The sequence below is a fragment of the Myodes glareolus genome, chromosome X (assembly GCF_982192425.1).
Source record: "Myodes glareolus chromosome X, mMyoGla1.1, whole genome shotgun sequence".
Lineage (NCBI taxonomy): Eukaryota > Metazoa > Chordata > Mammalia > Rodentia > Cricetidae > Myodes > Myodes glareolus.
Window position 1 is genome coordinate 131424639 of NC_142053.1, and position 23046 is coordinate 131447684.

The 23046-nt window shown below is 40.9% G+C and overlaps 1 protein-coding gene across 3 annotated transcripts in view; it reads right to left on the reverse strand.

The window, feature by feature from the left end:
- The window catches only part of Clcn5 (Cl-/H+ antiporter 5), a 163073-nt gene that overhangs the window by 19765 nt on the left and 120262 nt on the right, over positions 1 to 23046 (reverse strand). For 2 of the 3 annotated variants that reach the window (XM_048461309.3, XM_048461308.3), the window contains 3 exons: positions 15433 to 15584; positions 12063 to 12162; positions 7333 to 7520 (listed from right to left, as the gene is read on the reverse strand). In XM_048461309.3, coding sequence (XP_048317266.1) covers positions 7333 to 7520; positions 12063 to 12162; positions 15433 to 15584 — 440 coding nt within the window. Of the gene's footprint in view, positions 1 to 7332; positions 7521 to 12062; positions 12163 to 15432; positions 15585 to 17775; positions 17957 to 23046 lie in introns of those variants that run through there. The other variant, XM_048461310.3, reaches the window with a different exon arrangement.

The window sequence follows — 23046 nt, forward strand, 5'->3', positions numbered from 1 at the left end:
AGATCCAACTGCCTCTCTAGCCAGAGGCATAGACCAGGAGGCCAAATTCTTGGCAGGAGAAGGCTCGTTTAGCTTTTGGTGCACGGTCTTGATATGCAGCCCCGTCTGACCTCTAACCTGCAGCAATCCTCATGCCTCTGCCTCCCAAGTACTGGGACTGCGCACTGAAAGCATGCATGGTTACAGTTTAGCTTTTATTAGTGTTTTGTCAGTTTTGCAATCAAATCCATATGATCCTATGTCAAGTTTTTAATAAGAGTTACAATAGCCTTCCCAGTTTCTGGGCTGGGTGAACACTGACTACGTATCTGAAGCGATGACAAGTTTGAACATTCCATTACCCTTACAGATCTTGGTGTTAAATTCTCACAGACTATATCAACTAAAATTCCTAAGCATTGCTTCATTTCTTTATAATTGTTTACTGTGTATGTTTAGGGCAAGTAGCATGATATTGGGGAGGTCATTTTGCTTCGATTTTTAAATTTGGAGATTTAACCCTGGGTCTCACACATGCTAAAACACATGCTCTATCACTGAGTTATACTCCCAGTCTTGATGCTTGTTGATTATCTGAGTTGTTATTGTTGTTTTGTTTTGAGATATTTTATGTAGCCCATGTTAGTCCTGAACTCATTAGGTAACAGAGGGTCCCTAATGAACTGTTAATTCTTCGGCCTCCACTTCCCAAGTGCTAGAATTCTTGGTATAAAGATACCAAGTCCAGCTCTAGACTTCATGTTTTATTTTATTTTTAAAATTTGTGTGTGTGTGTGCATGCATGTATGTCATATTAGTGCAAGTGCCAATGAGGCCAGAAGGTGCGTTTGATTACCTGGTGCTGGAGCTGCAAACAGTTGTGAGCCAATGCAAAGAGAAAGGAAGAGTAAGGAGTGAGAAAAGGAGAAAGAGAGGAGGGTGTCACACAGTCAGCCAAAGTTAGAAGGGAAGAAACACATGAAGAATAAAGAAAGGTAAAGAGCCCAGAGAAAAAATGTAATTAAATAGAAACGGGATAATTTAAGTTAGAAAAGCTGGCTAGAAATAAGCTCGTTCAGTCCCAGTCCAGCTGGCTTTGGTGAGCTCCCATTAGATCAGGCACACTGTCTCAGTGGGTGGAACAACCCCTCGCGGTCCTGACTTCCTTGATCATGTTCTCTCTCCTTCTGCTCTTCAACTGGACCTTGGGAGCTCAGTCCAGTGCTCCAATGTGGGTCTCTGTCTCTATCTCCATCCGTCTGGACCCTCTGAATGTGGCTGACAATTGTAGCCGACTCAGAAGCCAATGACAATGGCACTGGGATTTGTCTGTACTGCCCGTACTGGCTTTTTGGGATCCTAGTCTATTTGGATGCTCACCTTCCTAAGCCTGGATGGAGAGGGAGGGCCTTGGGCTTCCCACAGGGCAGGGTATCCTGCCCTCTTTTAGGACTGGAGGGGGAGAGGGGAGGATGAGTCAGGGAGTGGGAGGGAAGTGGGAGGAGCTGAGGAAGTGGAAATTTTGAAAGGTATTATTTATAAAGCAATAAAAAATAAATAAAAGAAGCCAAGCTAAGGCCAGTAAGAATAAGTTTCCGTGTAGTTATTTGAGCTGGGTGGCAGACCCTAAAGACCCCAAAACAAAAGAACCTACATTTTGCTACATTTTAGCACTCAAGGGTTCAAACCCAAGACCCCAAGATTAAGAGTCTCATGCTCTACCAACTGAGCTAGCCAGGCCTAGATTTCTCCTCCTATTTATTCTCTCCGCCTGGAAGCCCCACCTATTTCTCTCTCCTGCCTAGCTCTTGGTCGTTCAGCCCTTTGTTAGACCAATCAAGTGTTTCAGAAGGCAAAATAACACAGCTTCACAGAGTTAAACAAATGCACCCTAAAAGAACACAACACATCTTTGCATCGTTAAACAACTATTTCACAACATAAATGAATGTAATACATCTTAAACTAATAGTCCACAACAATTAACATTAAAGGGCTGGAAGAAGTGATTCTTGACCAAAACGGAATAGTGAACAGCAGGGGTTATGCTTCAGATGAGACAGACATAAAGCTCGATAGACTTCCCACTCTGCAAACCATAAAACACTGGGAGAACTTAACGGCCTACACAAGGAGAATCAGGACTCTATAGTTTTTTTTTAGTTGTGAATATGATACAATCTTTTCCTTAGGTCCTCAGAGAACAATTATTTCTTTGTCCTTTAAGAGAAGTTTGTGAGCAAGTGGACTCCAGAGGTAGGAAACAAAGAGGGCAAGGCAGTGGAAGAGAAAGCATCAGGCGCTGGCCAGAGCAGAGACCAGGAAGCCAAACTGTTGGCAAGAGAAGGCTTCTGAAAGCCTCACAGACTATTTCCCCCAGGCAATGATTTCATTCATAAAAAGAGCCAGAGAAATCTGTTGTGTGAGCAAATCTCAAGCTCTGCTTTACAAGGAACAGCTGGAACAGACCACAATAAAGGGCTAGTTCTCCAGGGGAGCACATAGGAGTCATCCTATAGCAACAGGAAACTGCAGATCTCTCGCCTGCTTTTGGCTATAATTTTGTATACAGTTAGAGAAATGAGATGGGTTGGTGATGTTAGTCATGGGTAGAGTTCACATAGTATATTCAAGGTCCTATGCTCAAGCATCAGCACCATAAAAGCAAAAACACACCAATCAAAATAGGGAAATAAATTCTATCGATTTTAGATATATCAATTTCTTATACTATTGTTATTCAAAGTGTTAACCATAGGCAGGGGTGAGATGAAGGATATAACATGATTATGTAACTGCCTTAAAAGTTAAGTGGCTGGCAAGATTGCTCAGTGGTTAAAGGTGCCTACTGCCAAGGCTGAACCCCAGAGTTCAAATTCCAGAACACATGTCACAAAAAAAAGAACCAACACCTGCAACTTCTCCTCTGACCTCCACATAAGTGCCATGGCACACATATTTCCACATATATACACATATGCATACGCACATATACACAGTAAGCATATACATGGATTTTTAAAAATGCTTCCTAGAACTGGAGAGATGGTCCAGTGGTTAGGTACTCATGCAGAGAGCCTGGGTTCAACTCCCAGTCCTCTTAATAATCTGTGACTCCAAGTTCAGGGGATCCAATGTCTTCTTCTGGTCTCTGTAGGCACCAGGCACACATCTGTCGCACATACACACATGCACACAAAACAGTCACACACACAAAATACAAAAAGAATTTAAAAAATGACAAGTGTTTCTTCCAAAGCAAGGGAAGCAGACATTCATAACTGTTCCATACATAGAGATTATATTCTGCATAGATAGATAATTTTCAACCACTTCAAAGAGCTGTAGAAAATGGCATTTAAATAACTTAAGAGTTTGGATGAAATGAGACACAATTGCTCCTGGCAGCACCAATCTAATTCCCGAGAGAACGTTGAGCACTAAGACACTCCACTTGGAGCTTATTTTCTTCTTGGCAAAACTGGCCTTTGGGCAAGGAACTGCCCACACCTAAACCACTGACAAAATACATAGTATCCGGAAATGGATAAGTAGGACTGTCAAATCTTGCCAAGACAGGGTAAGACAGTTTTGAAAAATTTCTTGCCTTTGAAAATAGTCTGTCAGTTATTCTAGGCCACAGCCAAAGTTGGTTGCCTCAATGTTGCAAATGAGACTTTGAGTGATTGTCCAGATAGCCAGTTGTCTCTGTCATTTGTTGCATGTTTTGGAAGTTTGATTGCACTTCCTACTCACTCAGGTAACATTATTTCCCTCTCGGATCTTCAATGGGGTTGAAGACTAGATAAGTGTAGTTACTTTCCTCTCATGACTTGGCCAAGTTATTTATTATACAAGACTTAAGCTAGTTAGAATAGGATAACTGTTCTAATTGTATATAATTTTGTATTAGGTTTAGAACTCTCCTATTTAAACAAAACGGGGAGGTGGTGGAGGAAGGTTTACCCACCTACTGGGGCATGGCCTCATTGACTATTTACCAGATGCCGGGCCCCTTCTCTCCTCCCCCTCGTTCCCGTTTTGCTCAGTCAGATTGTTTGGATCTCATCTCCATCTACAGTTTAAGTAGAGAATCCTGATTTGTAAGATTTCCCCCTAAATAAATAACTATCTATCTCTCAGTTCTGAGCCAGTGTGAGATTTCTTTTAAGCGCCTGATATCTCTGCCTTCACATAATCAATCAATCTCTCTCTCTCTCTCTCTCTCTCTCTCTCTCCCTCCCTCCCTCCCCCTCTCTCTCACTAAGTCTGCCTTCACATAATCTCTCTCTCTCTCCCTCTCTCCCTCCCTTCTTTCTTCCCTCCCCCTCTCTCTCACTAAGTTGGAAGGCTTTATAAACCTTTTTTAAATCCAGTCTTTCTAATACATAAATAGAAATATTACAGTAAAAGACAGAAGCACTCAGGAATAGAGGTAAAACAGAAATGTTTTTTCTTCCTGAAAACAAAACAAAATACAGAGAAGGATATGACAACTCAAACCTCTAACCAGGATTCCTAGGAGTTCTAGACTAGGCTAGGCAAAAGAGTGAAACTTTGTTTCAAACAAATAAAAATCCTTGCAGCTAACTAGGAAGCTGAGGCAGGAAAATCACAAACTTGAGGCCAGCAAGACAACTCATCAAGATCCAATCTCAAAATAATTTTAATTGAGCTAACTGTTTGCTTATATATTTATTGCTTTCTTGAGATAGGGTCTTATTATGTATCCTAACTGGTCTGGCACTCAATATTAAGACTAAACTGGCCTGGAGCTTGCAGTGACCCTCTTGCCACTAACTCCCAAACACTAGGATTATAGGCATGAGCTACCGTACCCAGCTCAAAATAACTAATGGTTTTTTAAGGGTCAACAAGACGGCTCAGCCAGTAAAGGCACAACATAGGCTATCTCCCTGGGATCTATAAGGTAGAAGGAAAGAGTTGACTCCCCAAAACCGTCCTCTGAACTCCACATGTGTGCTGAGGCACGGATGGACACACATGCGCATACACACACACATACACACACACACACAAAATAAATGTAATCTTAATTTTTTAAAAAATTTTTGAGACAAGGTATAGCCCAGGCAACTCAAAAATGTAGCCAAGAATGACTCTGAACTCCTGATCCACCTGCCTGCACTTTCCAAGTACTGGAGGTTACTAGTGTGTGCCACCATGCCTGGCTTTTACAATAAAAATATTTAAAATACAGTTGATGTAACTCAGTTGTACAGTATTTGGTTAGTATATGCAAGACCCAGAGTTTAATCTTGAGTTACACAGGAAAAGAAGAAAAATTTACACTCCATTTTAAAATCATTGTTTATGGAGGTAGAAAGATGGTTCAGTGGTTAAGAGCACTTTATGCTCTTGCAGAGGACCAAGGTTTGATTCCCAGTACCTATATCGTGGCTCACAACCATCTGTAACTCCAGTTCCAAGAATCTAAAGCACTCTTGTGACCTAAGTGAGCACCTGGCACAAATGTGGTGCACATACACCCATGCAGACAAAACATTCAGACACCTAAAATAAATAAATCTAAAAAGAATTCAAAAATCATTGTTTATACTTAAAAAAAATATTCCAAATCCTCAGGAAAAAAATCAGTATTCTAGGAAGGTTTGTACCTTCCCCCCAATAATTTAACTCTGCTGCAGTTTGAGAAACACGCATCTCTTAGCTAGGGTTTCTATGGCTGTGATGAAACACCAGGAGCAAAACGCAAATTTGGGAGGAAAGGGTTTACTTGGCTGACACTTCAGCGGTACTGCCCATCACTGTAGGAAGTCAGGGCAGGAACTCAAACAGGACAGGAAGCTGGAGGCAGGAGCTGATGTAGAGATCCTGGAGAGGAACTGCTTACTGGCTTGCTCCTCACTGTTTGCTCAGCCTGCTTCCTTATACCATCCATTATGGGCTGGGCCATCACACCTCAATCACTACTTAAGAAAATGCCCTATAGCTGGATCTTAGGGAGGCATTTTCTCAATTGAGGCTCCCTTCTCTCTGATGACTCCGGCTTGTATTAACTTGACAAAAAACTAGCCAGTACAAAACACATAAAACCTTGCTCCTCAAGCCAATGTATATAGTTATATATGAATGTAAAAATCTATTTCTGACTTTATTAATTTATTATCCCTTTTCAATTGACTTGTATGTGTCTATGAGTGTGTGTGTGCCACCTCAATTTTTTTCGTGAAAAAAGTGAATAATAAAATTATTTTAAAATTTTTGATTGGCTTACCATAGTTATACATGTTTGCAAGGTATAGCATGATAGTTTGATACATGTATATATAATATATGGTGATCAAATTAGGATAATTAGCAGTTTTACTTACTAAAATATTTCATATATTTGTATGCTTGAAGTCTTCTGACTCCCTCTATTACTTGATAAAATATATAAGAAGGGATGTGGTTCACTATTAGAGCACCTACCTAGCACACACAGGCCTTGAACCCAATATGCAGCACCGCAATTAATCATTAGTTGTAAAGTACAGTTACAGTAAAGCTGATGTTTGAACTGTAGAATTTCTTCCTCCTCTCTATTTGCTGTTCATTACACAACTTCTCTCTGACCATTCCCTTCTCAGCTTCTAGAGACCTTTACTCCACTCTACTTCCATGAAATCTGATGAAAGATAAATTTGAAGAGTACAGGCATACATTCTGGTCTTATTTTTACTTCACCAAAAGAATGGGCAGCAAAGGGAGGGAGTTCAAGGAGTACCCGTTTCTACTAGTGAGCCTGGTAGCTAAAACATATCTGCTTTGTGTGCTTTTTCAGTGGGAGAGATCTAATATATAACAAAGTACTGAAAGATAGGAAAGGAGCTAAAACTCAAAATTATTATGTGTTGAGAAATATTTGCTTAGATAATAATAAAAATACCGATACAATTGAAAGAGAGACTGGGCAATTTGATTCCCAGATCTCTTATTTTGACATGAAACACATCATACCTTTGATTGTTCTAATTCAGTGCTCAGGGACAAACTGCTTTGTTTTTCTATATGATAAACATATTTAAGTTATTTCATAATCTTGTTAGAAATTACATCTTACCTGTTGTCTGCCTCTGAAATTTCCAACGAAATATAAGACTTCTTTAAAACAAACCAAACTTTTAAATATAAGCAGAAAATGCTTCCAACATGTCAGAAGAGATAGAAATAAGGCTGCACTTAAACCACAAAAGAAGACAGCTTGTTCTGTTTCTTTTCCATGAAGAATATAGGGGAAGATTCATAATTTCCAGGAGTACAGTACAAAAAAATGAAATAAATATAAGGATAAAATTCAGTGGTACAAAAATAAGTATTACACATTACCTGCTCTGTACTGATGATAAGTTGGGACCAGCTATTCCATTCTGGGCACTTGTCTCTCTCCTCAAAGGTGACATGGTCAGATTTCCAGCAACAGTGTTCGTGGTTAAACCAGAATCCCTTAGTGCATATCCCTTCTTTTAAGTCGGTCATCCAGTGAGCAGAGATATCTATTAGGCCTGCTAATGAACCTGATTTAGTTGGGAAGAAAGGGAAAGTCAAATTTAACCTCACTTCTGAAATTATGTCTTTGGTAATGAGAACAAGTTTTATCAGCCAAAGTGACAAGAAAGGAATTGAAATGACAGGTAAACATAGACTTCCCTATTCCTATTCTATCTGGAACATCTTTCTGATTGTTGATGTGCTTACTATTTCACTTACTATCTCTACATTTGATGTGGTATGTCCTTTTGTATATGTGTTGTTTTTATTGATTAATGAATAAAGCTGTTTCAGCCAATGGCTTAGCAGAGTAAATCCAGGTGGAAAATCCGAACAGAGATATATAGAGAGAGTAGGCAAAGTCAAAGAGACGCTATGTAGCTGCTGAAGGAGAAAGACACCTGCCAGAACATTACCAGTAAGTCATGGCATTGTGGTGATATATGACATTGTGGTGATAGAAATGGGTTAATTTATGACATAAGAGCTAGCTAGCAATATGCCTAAGCATTTGGCCAAGCAGTGTTGTAATTAATACAGTTTTGTGTGATTATTCGGGTCTGGGCAGTAGGGAAACAAACAAGCAGTCTCTGTGTACATACATTAACACCAGTGTTGGGCGGAAGAGATGCTTAAGAGTACATACTACTCTTGCAGAGGATCTGAGTTCAATTCCCAGCACCCACGTTGGATAGCTAACAACTGTTTTTAACTCCAGTTCTACAAATGCTTCTGGCCTCCAAGGGTACCTGCATTCTCACACACAGACACAAACACATACACAGGATTAAAAATAATAAAAATAAACACCACAATGTGGGAAATATGTACACTGGGAAGAGCTAGGAAAAAAGCAAAACACGTGGGGAAGACAGAAGAGTTTGGTTTTGAAACTCGCTTGACACAATGAAGGAACTGCTTTGGTGTGCTGCTTAAGGAATGCCACTCTATAAAGGGAGTAATTTGTTTAAGATTATGTGACTTGCTAGGCATGGTGCCACAGGCCTTTAATCCCAGTACTCTGAAAGTTCAAGGCCAGCCTGGTCTACTTAGCATGCCAGCTAGGAATAAATAGTGAGACTCCATCTCAAACCAAAAACAACAGCTAAAACAAGATTATGTGACTCTCCCTATATACATCAGTTTGAGTGAATACAAATTGCACACACTAAAGAATCTTCCATGATATTTATGTGTAAAGGCTCTGGGGCAAAGTCGATGAAGGGTTTTGCACCACAGACAGGAAGAACTTGTACAGCGGGAGGAAGATACTGTCTGCTAAGGATATTACGTTTATAAAAACACAGAGTATTGTGTGCAAAGAAGGTTGGATGGAACTCAAGAGACTTTGGATGCCTACTGAACCTAGGGTATGAACGCACTACAATGGTCTCAGTAAAAAGGAATAAAACTATATATAGACCATCCATCAAAGAAAATAAAGTAAGTACTATGACTGGTAAACTGAGAAGAGCTAAGACAGTTAAAGTACTTTACTTCTGGATGTCATGTGTCAGTTAAATGAAGAAATTCTGGACGAGAGAAACTAAATGGCCCAGAATTGTGCCTTAGAGGAATGATAAAAGTGTTATAAAACAGCCCCTGAATTCCCAGACTGTTCCGCTCAGACACACTGCTTCTGTTATGAGTCTCCAATGTTTAAAAACAAAACACCTCATGTGTATGAGATGAAAAAAAAGCCACTGACCACCTAAAGACAAGAAACACATTAAAGAGTTGAGAACATTGTGCCTACATTCTGTTGGGTGAAAAAGGCCATGTTATGTGTATGTTTTGGTAAGTGCAGAAAGTGTTTCCACATACTTGAATGCCCTAGTCAAATCCAGTATTTTCTGACAGCTATTTTTGGCTACTGTAGCCCCTAGATTTCTGTTCCAACTTTTATTGCATTTACTGCCTAGGTTCACAAAATCAACAAGGCCTTATAGTTACATACTTTGCTCTATGCTCCAGTTGTTTCGTATGTGTGCTTTATATTTTACATACCCATCTCCAGTCCTGGCTTCCCTTCTACTTCTACATCTCTCCCTGCTCACAAATGTCACTTTCTTCTCTGGCTACAAGTTTTATTAATCTTCCCTATCCCAAAGAACAGATTGACATTTCAAGAGTTTGTTCTTTCTTTCTTTCCAATAACTACCAAAACTTGAACTCTGGCTCTCAACAAGTATCTGAGGTTTCTTTGTGAACACTAATATGTTCCTAATCACCAGATTTATGACCTTTCCTCCTTGATACTCCTTCCTTTGCTACAATAGTTGGCATTATAGATTACCCAATCCATTATTAACCAGCTCCAAACTGTGTTCTCTCTCCTGGAAGAGCCAGAAGGCACAGTTGAACACCCTCCACCATGGGCTAACAAACGACAACATGAGGGCCAAATCTTTCTCACCTGTTGTGTCTGCCAGGCAAGCGTCCGAGCTGCGGCCAGACTCATTTCTCTCCCTATGGTCTACAGCTGCTTTTGTGCCATAGCAGCAGAGAGGAGCGGGAACTCCAGAGACCACTTAACTCAAGACCCTTTTAATGAAAAAGACAAGACTGCCAACCTTTTAGTGTAGGCAATTCTATTTTTAAAAAATAATTTATTTTATATATTATTTGGTTGTGTGTACACACGTAAGTACATGCAGACTCACATATGGAGGTCAAAGGGCAACTTTTGGAAGTTGGCTCTCTCCTTCCACCCTGGGTTTCAGGCATCAAACTAAGCTTGTCAGGCTTGTAGCGCAAGTCCCTACCACACTAAGCCATTTTGTCAGTCCTTATCCCAGGCAATCTTAGAAACTCAGGATGGACGAACCACTTCATATTTGAGGTTGTCATTTTCTCCACACCTCATGACAAAAACACATCAACAACTAGGCGCCATGTCAAGTATTTTATCTCATATAATCCTCAAAGAAAGTATTCAATACAGATGTCTGTACTATCTCCATTTTACAGACCAATACACCAAAGTCTCCAGGAGCTAAGAAACTTGCCCATAGCCATAAAGCTACAAGTAGTGGAGTAGGGACTTTAATCTTGACTTCCTGAAACAAGAGTCTATTCTATAAAGTGAAATCTTATACCATCTTCTCCAGCTTTCTCACTTAACTTCTATTTTGCTCGAGTCCACATCTTCCTAGGCACTGTCTTTAATGCTACAGGAGTACATTTCTTGGTTTCTCTGCCTGCCTGGTGTTGCCGGCTTTCTGCTTCCCACATAGGAGGGGAAGTTTGCATTGGAACTTGCTGCAAGCTTGTATCTGTAGAGCAAGTCTCCATTCACATACTGTATATAAGTGAGCATCTCTAACCTGAAACATTTCTTAATTCTTTAAGCACTGACATGAAGCTGCATGAGGAAAATTGCACATCTGACCTCATGTGATAGGACTTTAGTCAACATAGAGATGGAAAGGTGCGCAGTGCCTACAGCCTACTATCTGGACCTAGGAGGCTGAGACAGGAGTGAGGCTGAGGCCAGCCTGGGCCTCATTAAGTCAAAGGAGATACTCTTTCACACTAATAGAAAATCCAAGTGAACTTATATAAAACTCCCTTCAAGCTGTGTGTGTGCTTGTGTGTGTGAATGTGTATACATGGTGCTTATAAATATATTTATATGTATCTAATATATGTATTATATATGCATATATGTATATATAAAACAAGCAAATTTTGTGTTTAGATTTGGGTCCTTTTCTCCAAATACTTCATTATGTAATATGGTAACATTTCAAATATTTCTGGCTTCAATCTTTCTTTACATTTATTTAGTGTGAGTGTACACATGCCACGCCATGTGTGTGTGTGGGGGGGGGTGCCATGGTGTACATGTGAAGATCAGAGGATAATTTGTGTGAGGGTTGGAAGAAACTTGTGAGAACTGGTTTTATCCCTTCATTATGTGGCCTTTACCCACTGAGGATACTCAACCTATAGCGTCTGGAGTGGCTAGAGAAATTCAGTGAAGCTGATAGGAGAATGTGCTAGCATACACCCCTCGGAAACCAGGAAAGAATGTGCTGAGTCCCTGAGCGTAGGAGCTACACCTTAACATGCCTTCCTCTGCCACCAGGAGGGAGGAGATAAAAGTTGAAGAGACAGTTAAGAGCTGGCTATGGTAGTTCTCGCCTGTAATATCAGCACTGAGGAGAGTGAGGAAACAGATCACAGCTCCTTCCAGCCTAGATTATATATTGAGTTCAAGACCAGCCTGGGCTGAATTATGAGAGCCTGTATTAAGAAGAACAAGGGCTGAGGCAGTGACTCAGTGGCACATATATTCGTCTTTAGTCTTATTCCCAGAGCTGCCGTTCACCTTAAAATGATCGTGACATCTTAGGCACACAAACTGTTTAGATGTATTTCTTCTTAGATTTAAGGAAGGTGATATGGGCATTAGTTAGAGCTCATTTACACATGGAATATTGCACTTTCAAAAGGTTCACCAGCAGTTCATTTCCGATGGGAGAACATTGGATTTGACTCAGTTCTGAAGGGGCACATTACAGTTCTGGGAGATTAATTTTAAAAACTTCTGTAGTTTACCATACCTGATAAAAGCCCAATGAGGAGCATCAACAACCAGCCAGAAAATGCATCACTCACACTGTGAATTAAGGCCCATGTTGACTCTTTGCTTTTATTGGTAATCTAGGAAAAAAATAAGATAACATTGGTATACTCTACATATATCTTCCCTCCATCTAAAAACTTCTTCATGAGAAAAATACAAATTATCTGGGAATAGATAACAATTGAGAATTATTTAATTGAACCAATTTACCAAGAATACTGCAATTTACTGAATTCTACCAATTTACTGTAATATCTAAGATATACCCCCACTTAGCCACTTATTTCTTAATACAATCAACCTGTTTTGTGCATTGCAGGGGTCTTTTTCTGCCCTGAATAACAGCTGTCTCAAGGAGAGTTGATTCACAGCAAATATCCTGATTGTTTTGCAAAGAGTAAACAAAGAATAAACAATGGCTGATCTCAGGCACAACTTGAGGTTTGCTATCTGTGGCTGCAGTTGGGTCAGGAAATTCCCAAAGCTGGGTGGCATAACACTCCAAAAGTCCAGGGATCACAGGCACTAATTGATACTGGTGATGTCTCCTTCAAGTCCAGAAGCCAGCAACTGCATCTGAGGACGTCAGGATAAGCATGAAGTTTGCCTGTTCAGGTCTTGCTAAACTTAAATCCACACTCTTCATATTTTTACTTGGTTTCGCTTTAACTTTAATATATCGTGTGTGTGTGTGTGTGTGTGTGTGTGTGTGTGTGTGTGTGTGTTTAGGACAGAGGACAACTTGCTGAAGTCTGTTCTCTCCTTCCATTATGTGGGTTCCAAAGATCAGACTCAGACCATCAGACTTGACAACAAGTACTTTTTGTACCCTTAACCAACTTACTGGCCCATGTCCATATTTTTAAAGTCATTATTCTGCCAGTGTTGTTACTGGTACTTCCCCTTCTTTGTACCATTATTTATTACACTCTAACTTGATTTATTCCACCTTCACCTACAGCAACACCACAAACAATAACAAATTATAAACTTCAAAAGGAAATTTAAAATGTATTTTGAGGGCCAATAAGATAGCCCAGTGGCCTGTGTATGCTGTGCACGCGCGCGCACACACACTACACACACACACACACACACACACACACACACACACACAGGGAGGAGGAGAGGGAGAGAGGGAGAAAGAGAGAGAGAGACTACACTAATTACAAGATTTAAAAAACAGAAAAGAAAGAAAGAAAATTGAGCCTGGTGTGGTGGAGCACACCTTTAATCCCAGCACTTGGGAGGTGGACCCAGGTGAATCTCTGTGAGTTCACCGCCAGCCTAGTCTACAAAGTAGGGTCCAAGACAGCCAGGGCTGTCACACAGAGAAACCCTGTCTTGAAACATGCCTCCCCACACAAAAGAAATAAAAGGAAGGAAGAAAACTGAATGGAATAAGTTGGGACGCTTAGGCTAAAGCTATGTGCAAGTAAGTTCAAGGCCAAACTGGGTAACAGTGAAACCCTGTTTCCAAATAAAAAGCGAAGAGGGCTTAAGTCATACCTTGCTGACAGAATACTGCCTAGCATTGCAAAGCCCTGCATTCAATCACCAGTACTGCCTCCCTGAAAAAAATGGAATTTTTCATAAACCTGTACCTGGGGTTCATGTAGTTGTCAGAGTACATGGCAGAATCTGAGAAAGGCTTAAAAATGGAAAAAAATAGGGCTGGGGTGTAGCTTAGTGGGGGAATACATGTTAAACCCTAGGTTTGAGCAAAACATCAAACACACACACACACACACACAGAGAGAGAGAGACAGAGAGAGAGAGAGAGACAGAGAGAGAGAGAGAGAGAGAGAGAGACAGAGAGAGAGAAAACCTGACTCTAATCTCTGCCTGGCTCTAATCTCTACCTCTTACAGAGATTTGTCTCTGACAGGAAGAAGTCATGGACTCAGCAGAAAATGGTATTAATATATTTTAAATATGAAGTCAAGCAGAACTTTAGGGGGGAAAACTACGAGTGTGCCCCAAAGAAGTGGCTTGCCAGAGGGTCACCTGCTGAGAATACATGGGTAAGAGCTGGGCATCAGCATTTTCACTGTTGCTGAGTTAAGTTCTCCACTGCTGTCCCCAAATAAACTAGAAATAGTTTATTGCCTAAATGTGACTGGTACAGGACAGGCTCAAAGCAAAGGTTCTGGGCACGGCAGGAAGCACCTGTCATTCCAGCATTTAGGATTATGGGGGTAAGAGCTCTGGAAGCTCGTGATGAGTCTGGACTGGACAGCAAGTCCCTGTCTCATTTCAAGAAAAAAAATAGCAAAGGACCCTTGGCATGTGTGGTGGCACATGCCTGCAATCTCAGCACTCAGGAGGCTGAGGCAGGAGGATTAAGAGTTCTAGGCAGTTTAGATTGCCTGCCTAGTGAGTTCCAGCCTAGTCGGAATAAAGTCTCAATAAAGCTCAGTGCTATGGAAAGAGAGGCGAGGAAATTCTTACGCAATCTACACCACAGCCCTAAATACCTAAAACATTAAATTAATGTCTTGGATATCAATTTGATCAATCTTATGGTTTTATTGGTGCTGAATGCATAACGTTACTTTGGTTTTATGGTTTTACAAGAGCTATAATCCTATAAAAGTGAACCCATATTCTTCAGTACACTGTAAGGTTAGGGTAATTTGGTGTTTTATTCCTTTGAAAAAAGCCCATTTACTTTCCTTGGTTTTAGAGACCAACCATAAACGGGAGATGAGATGGGAGGAGAAAGTCTTGAACACTGGTTTTCACCTATGCAGAGGCATGTGTACCCATTTCACGAATGTCTCTTTTAACAACATTCTATAGGAAATCATTAGACACAAGATTTAAAACCAAGAATGAAAATTATATATAAAAGGTCTTTAAAAACAGAAATATAGCAGGTGGTGGTAGTGCACACCTTTAATCCCAGCACTAGGGAGACGGAGGCAGGTGGATCTCTGTGAGTTTGAGGCCAGCCTGCCCTACAAGAGCTAGTTCCAGGATGTCAGGGCTGTTACAAAGAGAAACCCTGTCTCTGTGTAAACAAACAAAAAAGCCCAGAAATATATTACAAAATGAAGCCAGGCATGGAGGCTCTCATCTGTTAATTCAGCACTGGGAAGGCAAAAGGGTATTCAGGAGTTTGTCAGTGTAGACTACATAAATGAGTTCCAGGTCAGCCTAAGCTACAGAGAAGACTTATCTCAAAAAAAATTAAAGAGAAAAATGAAAGACACCCTATGTTGTCAATAGAAGCCAGATTCACGCCAGGTCTGGGGCTGAAAAAAGGAGAGTAAAGAACAAATTTAGCTCTTTACCTTTCTCCCCCCATGTTTCCTAAGATTACTCACGTGCCAGCACTGCCTTACCTCTCGATGCCTATCTCGGTCTCGAGACTTCTCTCTCACCCAATCAATTGTGTTGAAATCATCATAGGTCCCTACACCGGGGATTGGTTCCTCCAAGAAGTCCATGATCCTATTTGAAGAGCCTATTCCACCACCATTGTATGACTTGTTTCCTGTATTAAATAGCAAACAGGCATTAGTACATCAGACAGTCAAAATTTTTAATGCCCCTATCAACTATCCGATGATTACAGTTTAAGGAGCAGAGATGAAGGAACACAGTCACCTACTAGGACTATCCATCACCTTCATAGTTTCTGTGGTCTAGGCTCAAATAAAAAGTAGCTAAAGGCATCATGAGTGGACAGGGACCAGGACAGTTATAGTATAAAGAGAGAAATAACAGAAGCTGGTGTGTAATGGAAAAAGTATCTACAGAACAAAGGACAGAAAGGAGCTTGGATCAGTTTAGGTATTTCAGTTCATGGAAAGGAGATGAAGGGCTCCAAGGTCTTTGCAAATGTACTCCATCAGAGCCATCTCATACTTTGGAAGGCAGTAACTTAATCCTGTGAGGTAGCCTTTGCCTGGGTGAAGACTTGAATGGAAGAATGCTGGCCTTTTCAAGAGTTAAGGTGACTGGAATGTGCAAACTTTCCTTCAGTAGATGCTTTGATCTCCAATAGAATGGGAACAGTATGCCGGGTAGTCAAATATTTACAAGGAGAGATTGGACAACAATGCTTAGCTTAGCAATGAACTGTCCCTTTCTTAATCTTTCAACTAAGCAACATCCGAGTGCATGCACTAATCGTGGTTCTTAGTCTGCTTGGCATTTAGTTTTTCCATTACAGCTACTTGTGTGTGCATATGCTTTCTCTTCCTTTTCTAGACTAGCCAATCTTCAACAGTTACACTGTACTGAATTCTTAATAGCCTTCTCCATCATGTCTTTTTTTTTCCGTTTGAGTCAAGTCTCACTATGTTTCCCAGGCAGGCCTAGAACTCGTGTTCATCTTAGGCTCCGGAATCACGAGAATGTGTCACCATTTCCGGCTCTTTGTACTGTCTTAGCACATGCGATAGTCAGTAAACATCAGATGAACCAAAATGCATTCAACAAATGGCAAGGATGAGGGAATATTTAAACTAAGCAGTTGTACTGACACATGGTAAGGATTGCTTATAAACTTGTTCAAAATATTTTGGCAACATCATCTGATGGGAACAATATTTTGCTAGTAAACTAGAAATGTAAAAACAGCATTGAGAAATCTATATAAATGCACACAGGGAGAATGCAGAGTAATTCCATCATTTAACTCACACAGCCAAATCTCACATTTGCAGCACCAATCTTGGCAGGGACAAGACTTCATCCAGACTATTTGGTAATGAACCCCTCTTCAGTAAATGCCCAAGTTGGCTTCAGCTGACTTTCTCCAACATCCCCTTGCCCAACTCAGCTAGACGATTTTAGCATTCTCGTGGCGTAAGTTTATATGAACGAGATAAACTGAACCTGGTTTACCAATTGTACAAGTCTACTGAATGCCTAATTCAGCACACTTCTTACAAGCAATTCACAGATTTAAAAGGAAAAGCTCAGCCGAGTCCTAATCATCTGCAGGTGGGTGGGTCACTGAAGCAGCGTGGAGGAGGTGAACAAGTTAATCTTAAAACCTCCAACCAAAGTCCTTTTCCTATCTTCACTCGTACTTGGCTAGAAAATGGATGTCTGCTGAATCACTACCCAGCATTTCCTATCATGTCAGTGTTACACTGATAAAAGATGAAAGCTGCTATGTTTGAGAGCTTGGCGGGGGGAAAAGCCAGCTCAGAAACAGGGGCAGAAAGAAAAGAAAGTCTGTGGGAAGAAGGGAGCTGAACCAAGCTGTTCCACTCTCAAGTTAAACGCTGACATGAACGCTGGACATCAAACAGCCAGAAACTGGCTCCTCAGAGCGGGTTAATGCTTCCATTGAATTTGCTCTAGTTTCAGAGTTCTCCTTTCAGGAAGGAAAAAAAAAAGGCAGGATTTTGTGAAAGATTCTGAGAAGCATCAGATAGCAGTCTAATGTTACATTATATATCAAATGAGCTCCTCCACCACCCCCAGCTTTAAGGCAAAATGAAGATCTGCAACAGCGTCCTGGCAGGAAAGAGAGAATCCTATTACATCACTAGGTAACATGAGCACCACCGCATCCTCCTTTGTCATCTGTCTCCTGCTAGACACGCACTGATCAGGCCGCTAGCACAGGGCAGGCAGTGATTAGAATCCTACTACAGGCTGCTTGCAATTCTCCAGATCCCCTGCTCCCGGAGCACACTTCAGTCCGGGGCTGGGCTCAGGCTGCTTACCTTGGATCACAGTTTTCTTTTTTTCTGCCTCAAGGAAAAAATTCCCTTGGCAGCCCGCATTTGCTCATTTAGGCTGAGGCGCTTGTACAGAAGGAGGCCCGCTCTGGGACGCTTTACAAGGGCACTTGCTGCTTTCTCTGCTTTTTCACAGCAACAAACGCCACCTAAAGAGCCACCAGTGCTCCTGGTTGGTCAGAGTGTGATGTCACAGCTGAGATCACATGACCAGACCCTTGGACCGGCCTTGGAGAAAGGAAGATTTTCTAACCTAGTGCAGAAGCCTTAAAGATGCAGCCTCGTCTAAACAAATGCCATCAAACTGATAGGTGGGTGCCTCAGAAGATTCAAGTCCAGACGAGTTTCACACTTCATAATTCATTTAGCAGAAAGAGCCAGACATCAATGTAGACATGTCCAGAAACTTTAAAATTACTAGGATCCTAATTTAAAAGGGGACAAAGGCAAAGACAGAAAAGTCTTTTTTTAATGTGCCACTAACGTGGGCTTGTAATTCTAGCACTTAGGAGGCTAGTGACTTTGCAATCAGCCTTGGGTGACGTAGCAAGCCCCTGTCTCAAAAAAAAAATCAAATAAAAATGAATTAAAACTCACAGTAATAATATGCATAAAACCTCACAAACACATGCTGAAAGACTCCAGGCATAAAAGAGCTCCTAACAAACATGACTCTATTCCTGAACACAATCACAGGCAAAACTAAATTTTAGGATACAAACGATTGCATTACAAGTAGAAGGAAGAAAGTGACAAAAATAAAGGCAGGATCTACGAGAGCTGAGCTCTGGGCTTCTGAAACACTGGTCATCTTCCTTGATCTGGTGACGTGTTCATCTTTCAGTTATTCTTTAAAGTGCACACATCAATCATCTTTATATGCATAGTATAATTTAAAACAAAACACGAGGACAGGTGTGCTGGCACACACCTGAAGTCCCAATTACTTTGTGAGGCTGATGTAGAAGGATCACTTGAGCCTACAATTCTGGGTAGGCGAGAACAACATAGCAGAACCCTGTTTCAAAAATAACATTGTTTTGGAATTATGGGGAGATAACTCGGTGGGTAAGAGGGCATGCTTCACAAGCATGAGGGCCTGATTTTAAATCCCCAGCATTGATGTAAAAAGCTGAATGTGGCTGTGCATGCTTGTAGATTTAGCACGGGGGGGGGGGGCAAGACAAGTGGATCCCAGAAGCTACTGTCCAGTCAGCCTACCCGAAACAAACTTCACATTAAGTAAAATTCACTCTCAATGTGAACAAAGCAAAGAGCAAGAGAGGAGGGTACTTGATAGTCTTCTTCTGACTTCTATATGCGAGTGTGTGTGTGTGTGCGTGCACGAACATGCATGCACATAGGTAAACAGCTCTTCCATAAGTGTGCATACATACTTAGATAAATACACAGAGTTGTTTGGGATTAGAAGTGTGGTTCTGAAGTAATACAGGTTTGGCATGCCTGAGGTCCTGGGTTAAATCCTTAGTACCACAATTTTTTAAAAAAGGAAAATGCAATAAAACTATAAATTGCATATCAAATTACAATGAAAGCCATTTTTTTTAAATACAGGCCTTCCTGTGACCCAGGCTGGACCTCAAACTCCCTATGTAGCTAAGAATGATCTTGACTTCTAATCTTCCTGCTTCTACTTCCTGAGTACTGAAATTATAGCATGCTGGGATGGCAGACATATGCTCTACCCCCAGTTTTATTTTGCACTTAGGATTAAACCCAGGGCTTCATTCATGCTAGGTAAGCACTCCGATGACTGTATGACACCCCCAGCCCCAAAATCCATTCTTTGGTATCACTTAACCATTTGGAAACTCTAAAGTACAACCAAGAATATATAGAGCGATGTAGATATACAGTAGTTGGTAGACCACTTGCCCAGGAGGCCTTGGATTCAATTCTCATTACTAAAAAAAATGCAGGGATAGTAACAGGGAACTTCAATTTTGATACTCAGGAAGTTGGGCAGGAGAATTACTTCAATATGAGGTGAGGGGGAGGGTTCGAAACAGGGTTTCTCTGTGTAACAGTCCTAGCTGTCTTAGAACTAGCATTGTAGACCAGGCTGGCCTTTGAACTCACAGAGATTCGCCTGTCTCTGCCTTCGGAGTGCTGGGATTAATGGCATGTGCCCCCACCACCACCCCAGCAGGATTGCTGCAAATTTGAGGACAGCCTGAGCTACGTGGTGAGGTTTTATTGAAAGAAAGAGAGAAAGAGAGGGTGGGAGGGAGGGAGGCAGGCAAGTAGAGAAGGAAGGGTAAGGGGCCTCCGTAGTGTTCTCAAAAAAGCAACACAGTTTGTAATATTCATAAATCCAACCTGGTTGAGTAGCTACTGCAGCCCTGGCAATAAATTCACTACTACAGTTCCATTATTTTAAAGGCTTTCCCTTCTCTGGCCCTATTCTGAAGGCTATTTTTAAGCAGGTCTTAATTAATTGTGCAGTAAGGCCAGCCCAGTAAAGAAGAATAAAACTGTCATCTCCCAGGTCCCTAAGTGAATCAGCAGGACAGCCACTGTTTAACATTAACCCAGTTACAGTGTGCTCCAATAATCAGGCCCTTCATGGAGGGCTTGGAAATGTTATTAATCTCTTCGGCTCCTAAGGCCCAGTACATCCTGAAACGTTAATACAACAAAACTTTATGAAGTGTAAGGCATTGAATGGGGTTTATACTCTTTTAGTTCATCATAATTACATCCTGATGAACTAATATAGCATGAATGAACAGAATTCAAATGGAGTGGAAATGACTATTAAGTGGCAATGAGTTAAAACACTGCAAAAAGCAACAATCATTTGTAAGCCTGGTGTGATCCTCTTACCTAACTAAATGTTTAGTTTATCAGATTAAAAGGAAATTATATGCCCAGCCTGAAAGGCCTCCTGCAAGTTAATCTTTATTAACCATAATTTTACCTATAGTATCTGAAGACCACTGACAATCACCTACATTATCAAACAGGACTTGCATTTTTAAAGAATTTCACATTTCAGCAGATAAAGTATAGCAGCTAAGTTAGCAAAGATAGTATATTTTGGGCACTTAGGTAATTTATATTTTGATATATAGCATATTTGGGGCACTTAGGTAGTTTATATTTTGATATAGTTTTTAAAGTTGGACCCAAGTTAGCAACTTTTAATTAACAGTTTTTCAAGAAGCTCACAGGTTTTACAAAGGCATAGCCAGCACTTCTCCAGTGGGAATTTTTTCTAGTCCAAGTAAAGCTTTATTTTGAGTACTAGAGGCTTAGTAGGCATGGTGTATCTCTCAGGCTAAACAGAGGTTTAACTACGGTTTAGATTAAGAAATGAGTCAGCAGGCCCAGTTTGACATGCTGAAGGTCTGAAAATTTCTTTTCTTGCCTCTACTCCCATCTCTGCCAGGTCTGTAATCTCTAACATATATTCATTATTCAGACTGCTCAGTGGAGAGCAATTGGAAGTAGTTAATAACATAAAATGCCTACCAATTCTTAGGCATCATATGATAGAAACACACAATAAAGTAAATATTTAGAACCAAGCAGAGTTACCTCTGTGGAGCCCGGACCTAGCCAGGTCACTTGGTCCCTTCAAAGCTGATGACTCCTCCTGTGATGTTTTGAAAACTTTCAGCAGTGATGACCTTTCAAGGAGCATTTAGGGCAAGTGTGCACAAGCGACTTAGAACTACCCACTGTAACCTCTAGAACAGGAAACAGCCGTGGCTGGGACAAGGACAGTGGTGCTGGCTTAAGTAGCTTGCACTCCTTCACCAAGTATCTGGACCTGCTGCTCATGCCACGCTGCCTAGCGATTTTAATCCACGACACAGAGTCAACTCACAAAACTTCGTGGTCTAAAAGGGCAGCAGGGGCAACTAGCAATGGAATGCCTTCTTAAAAACTGTGTTATGAGTTAATCTAGCGTCTACATACACTGACAAGGAAGCAGAGTAAAATTAGAGTATACATTCCAAGTTAGTTAGGTAAGTCTACATTTCTGCCTCAAAGGAGTGAAAAAGCAGTAAAATTTATCTCAAGCTTTGATGGCATGGCGAATGTCACAGACAGAAAGGAGTGATTTAAGTTAAAGTCTAGTTAAATGATAAAAGGAAATTCCTCCAAGACGGATTGCCATGGCCTGAGTCTGGGGAAAACATACAGTAAGCCAGTCAGGAAAAAGGGAGTCAAGTTTGAAACAGCCTTCTCTTCTTTGCAAGTTATACTGAGGTGGGAATGCACGGCAGTGGGTCTTGAGAAATATACTGCATGAATAAGGAAGCAGACAAATTGAAATCACGATCATGATTTTTGGTCTAGAAGGACTTTCCCTAGGCTTCTCCCCCCTACACACACAACCACCTTATGTTTAAAACTAGAAAACCCCTTAAATGCAAGAATAGACATTCTAATTTGGGAATTGATGTTTACTCCGATCCCTAACCAACAAGCCATTAGAAATGTACCAGGAGGCTGAATTGTAACTGATTCAGTGAACTAGTTAAACACTAACAAAAACACAAGAAGAAAGGAGAGAGAAAGAAATCTCACTGTAGACTTTGAAGGACTGTTTTAGGAGCATCACAAGCTGTGGAGGGCCGCTGCTCCAATATCAAATAAGCACTCAAAGAAAGGGACTAGGTTATTAGTATATATCAAAGAACTTGCAAATGCTCCTTTTAAAAAGTTTTTGGGGTGTGGGGGATATGTTATATTTTTAAAAGGTCTAACTCTATCCACAAATACAAATCCAGCTTGATGCCTAACACAAAATACTCACCCTGTGACCATTTAAAGGACTTACATTCAACAGCGAAACTGAGGAACCTATTTCAGGCCACTTCTCACTTCCATACCTACTTTCCCCTTTCCATCCTTCCCCTGGTTCTCCCACACAGGACCTGCCAACAACATATGTATGCTCTTTCACACTGCACTTCAGCTACGCGCTTAAGAACACATTACAGACAAAACTCTCATACCCAGCCAACAAGTGTGGAACCTTTTCATCTACAATGTGTTTTGTCTTCCCACTTCACACAAATGCAGTGACTGAAGTATATGTGTCAGTCAACTGGGCCTCACATCTAAACCCTCAAGAGAACACACAATCCTCTAAATACATAGTACTCTGAAATACTCATATGGACCCTGAAATATTTATTCAGGGCAATTTTTCTGTTGCTGTGCATCTATACACCATCTGGGTTGTTAAATACTAAAATACTACTATACCTCTAAATGGCC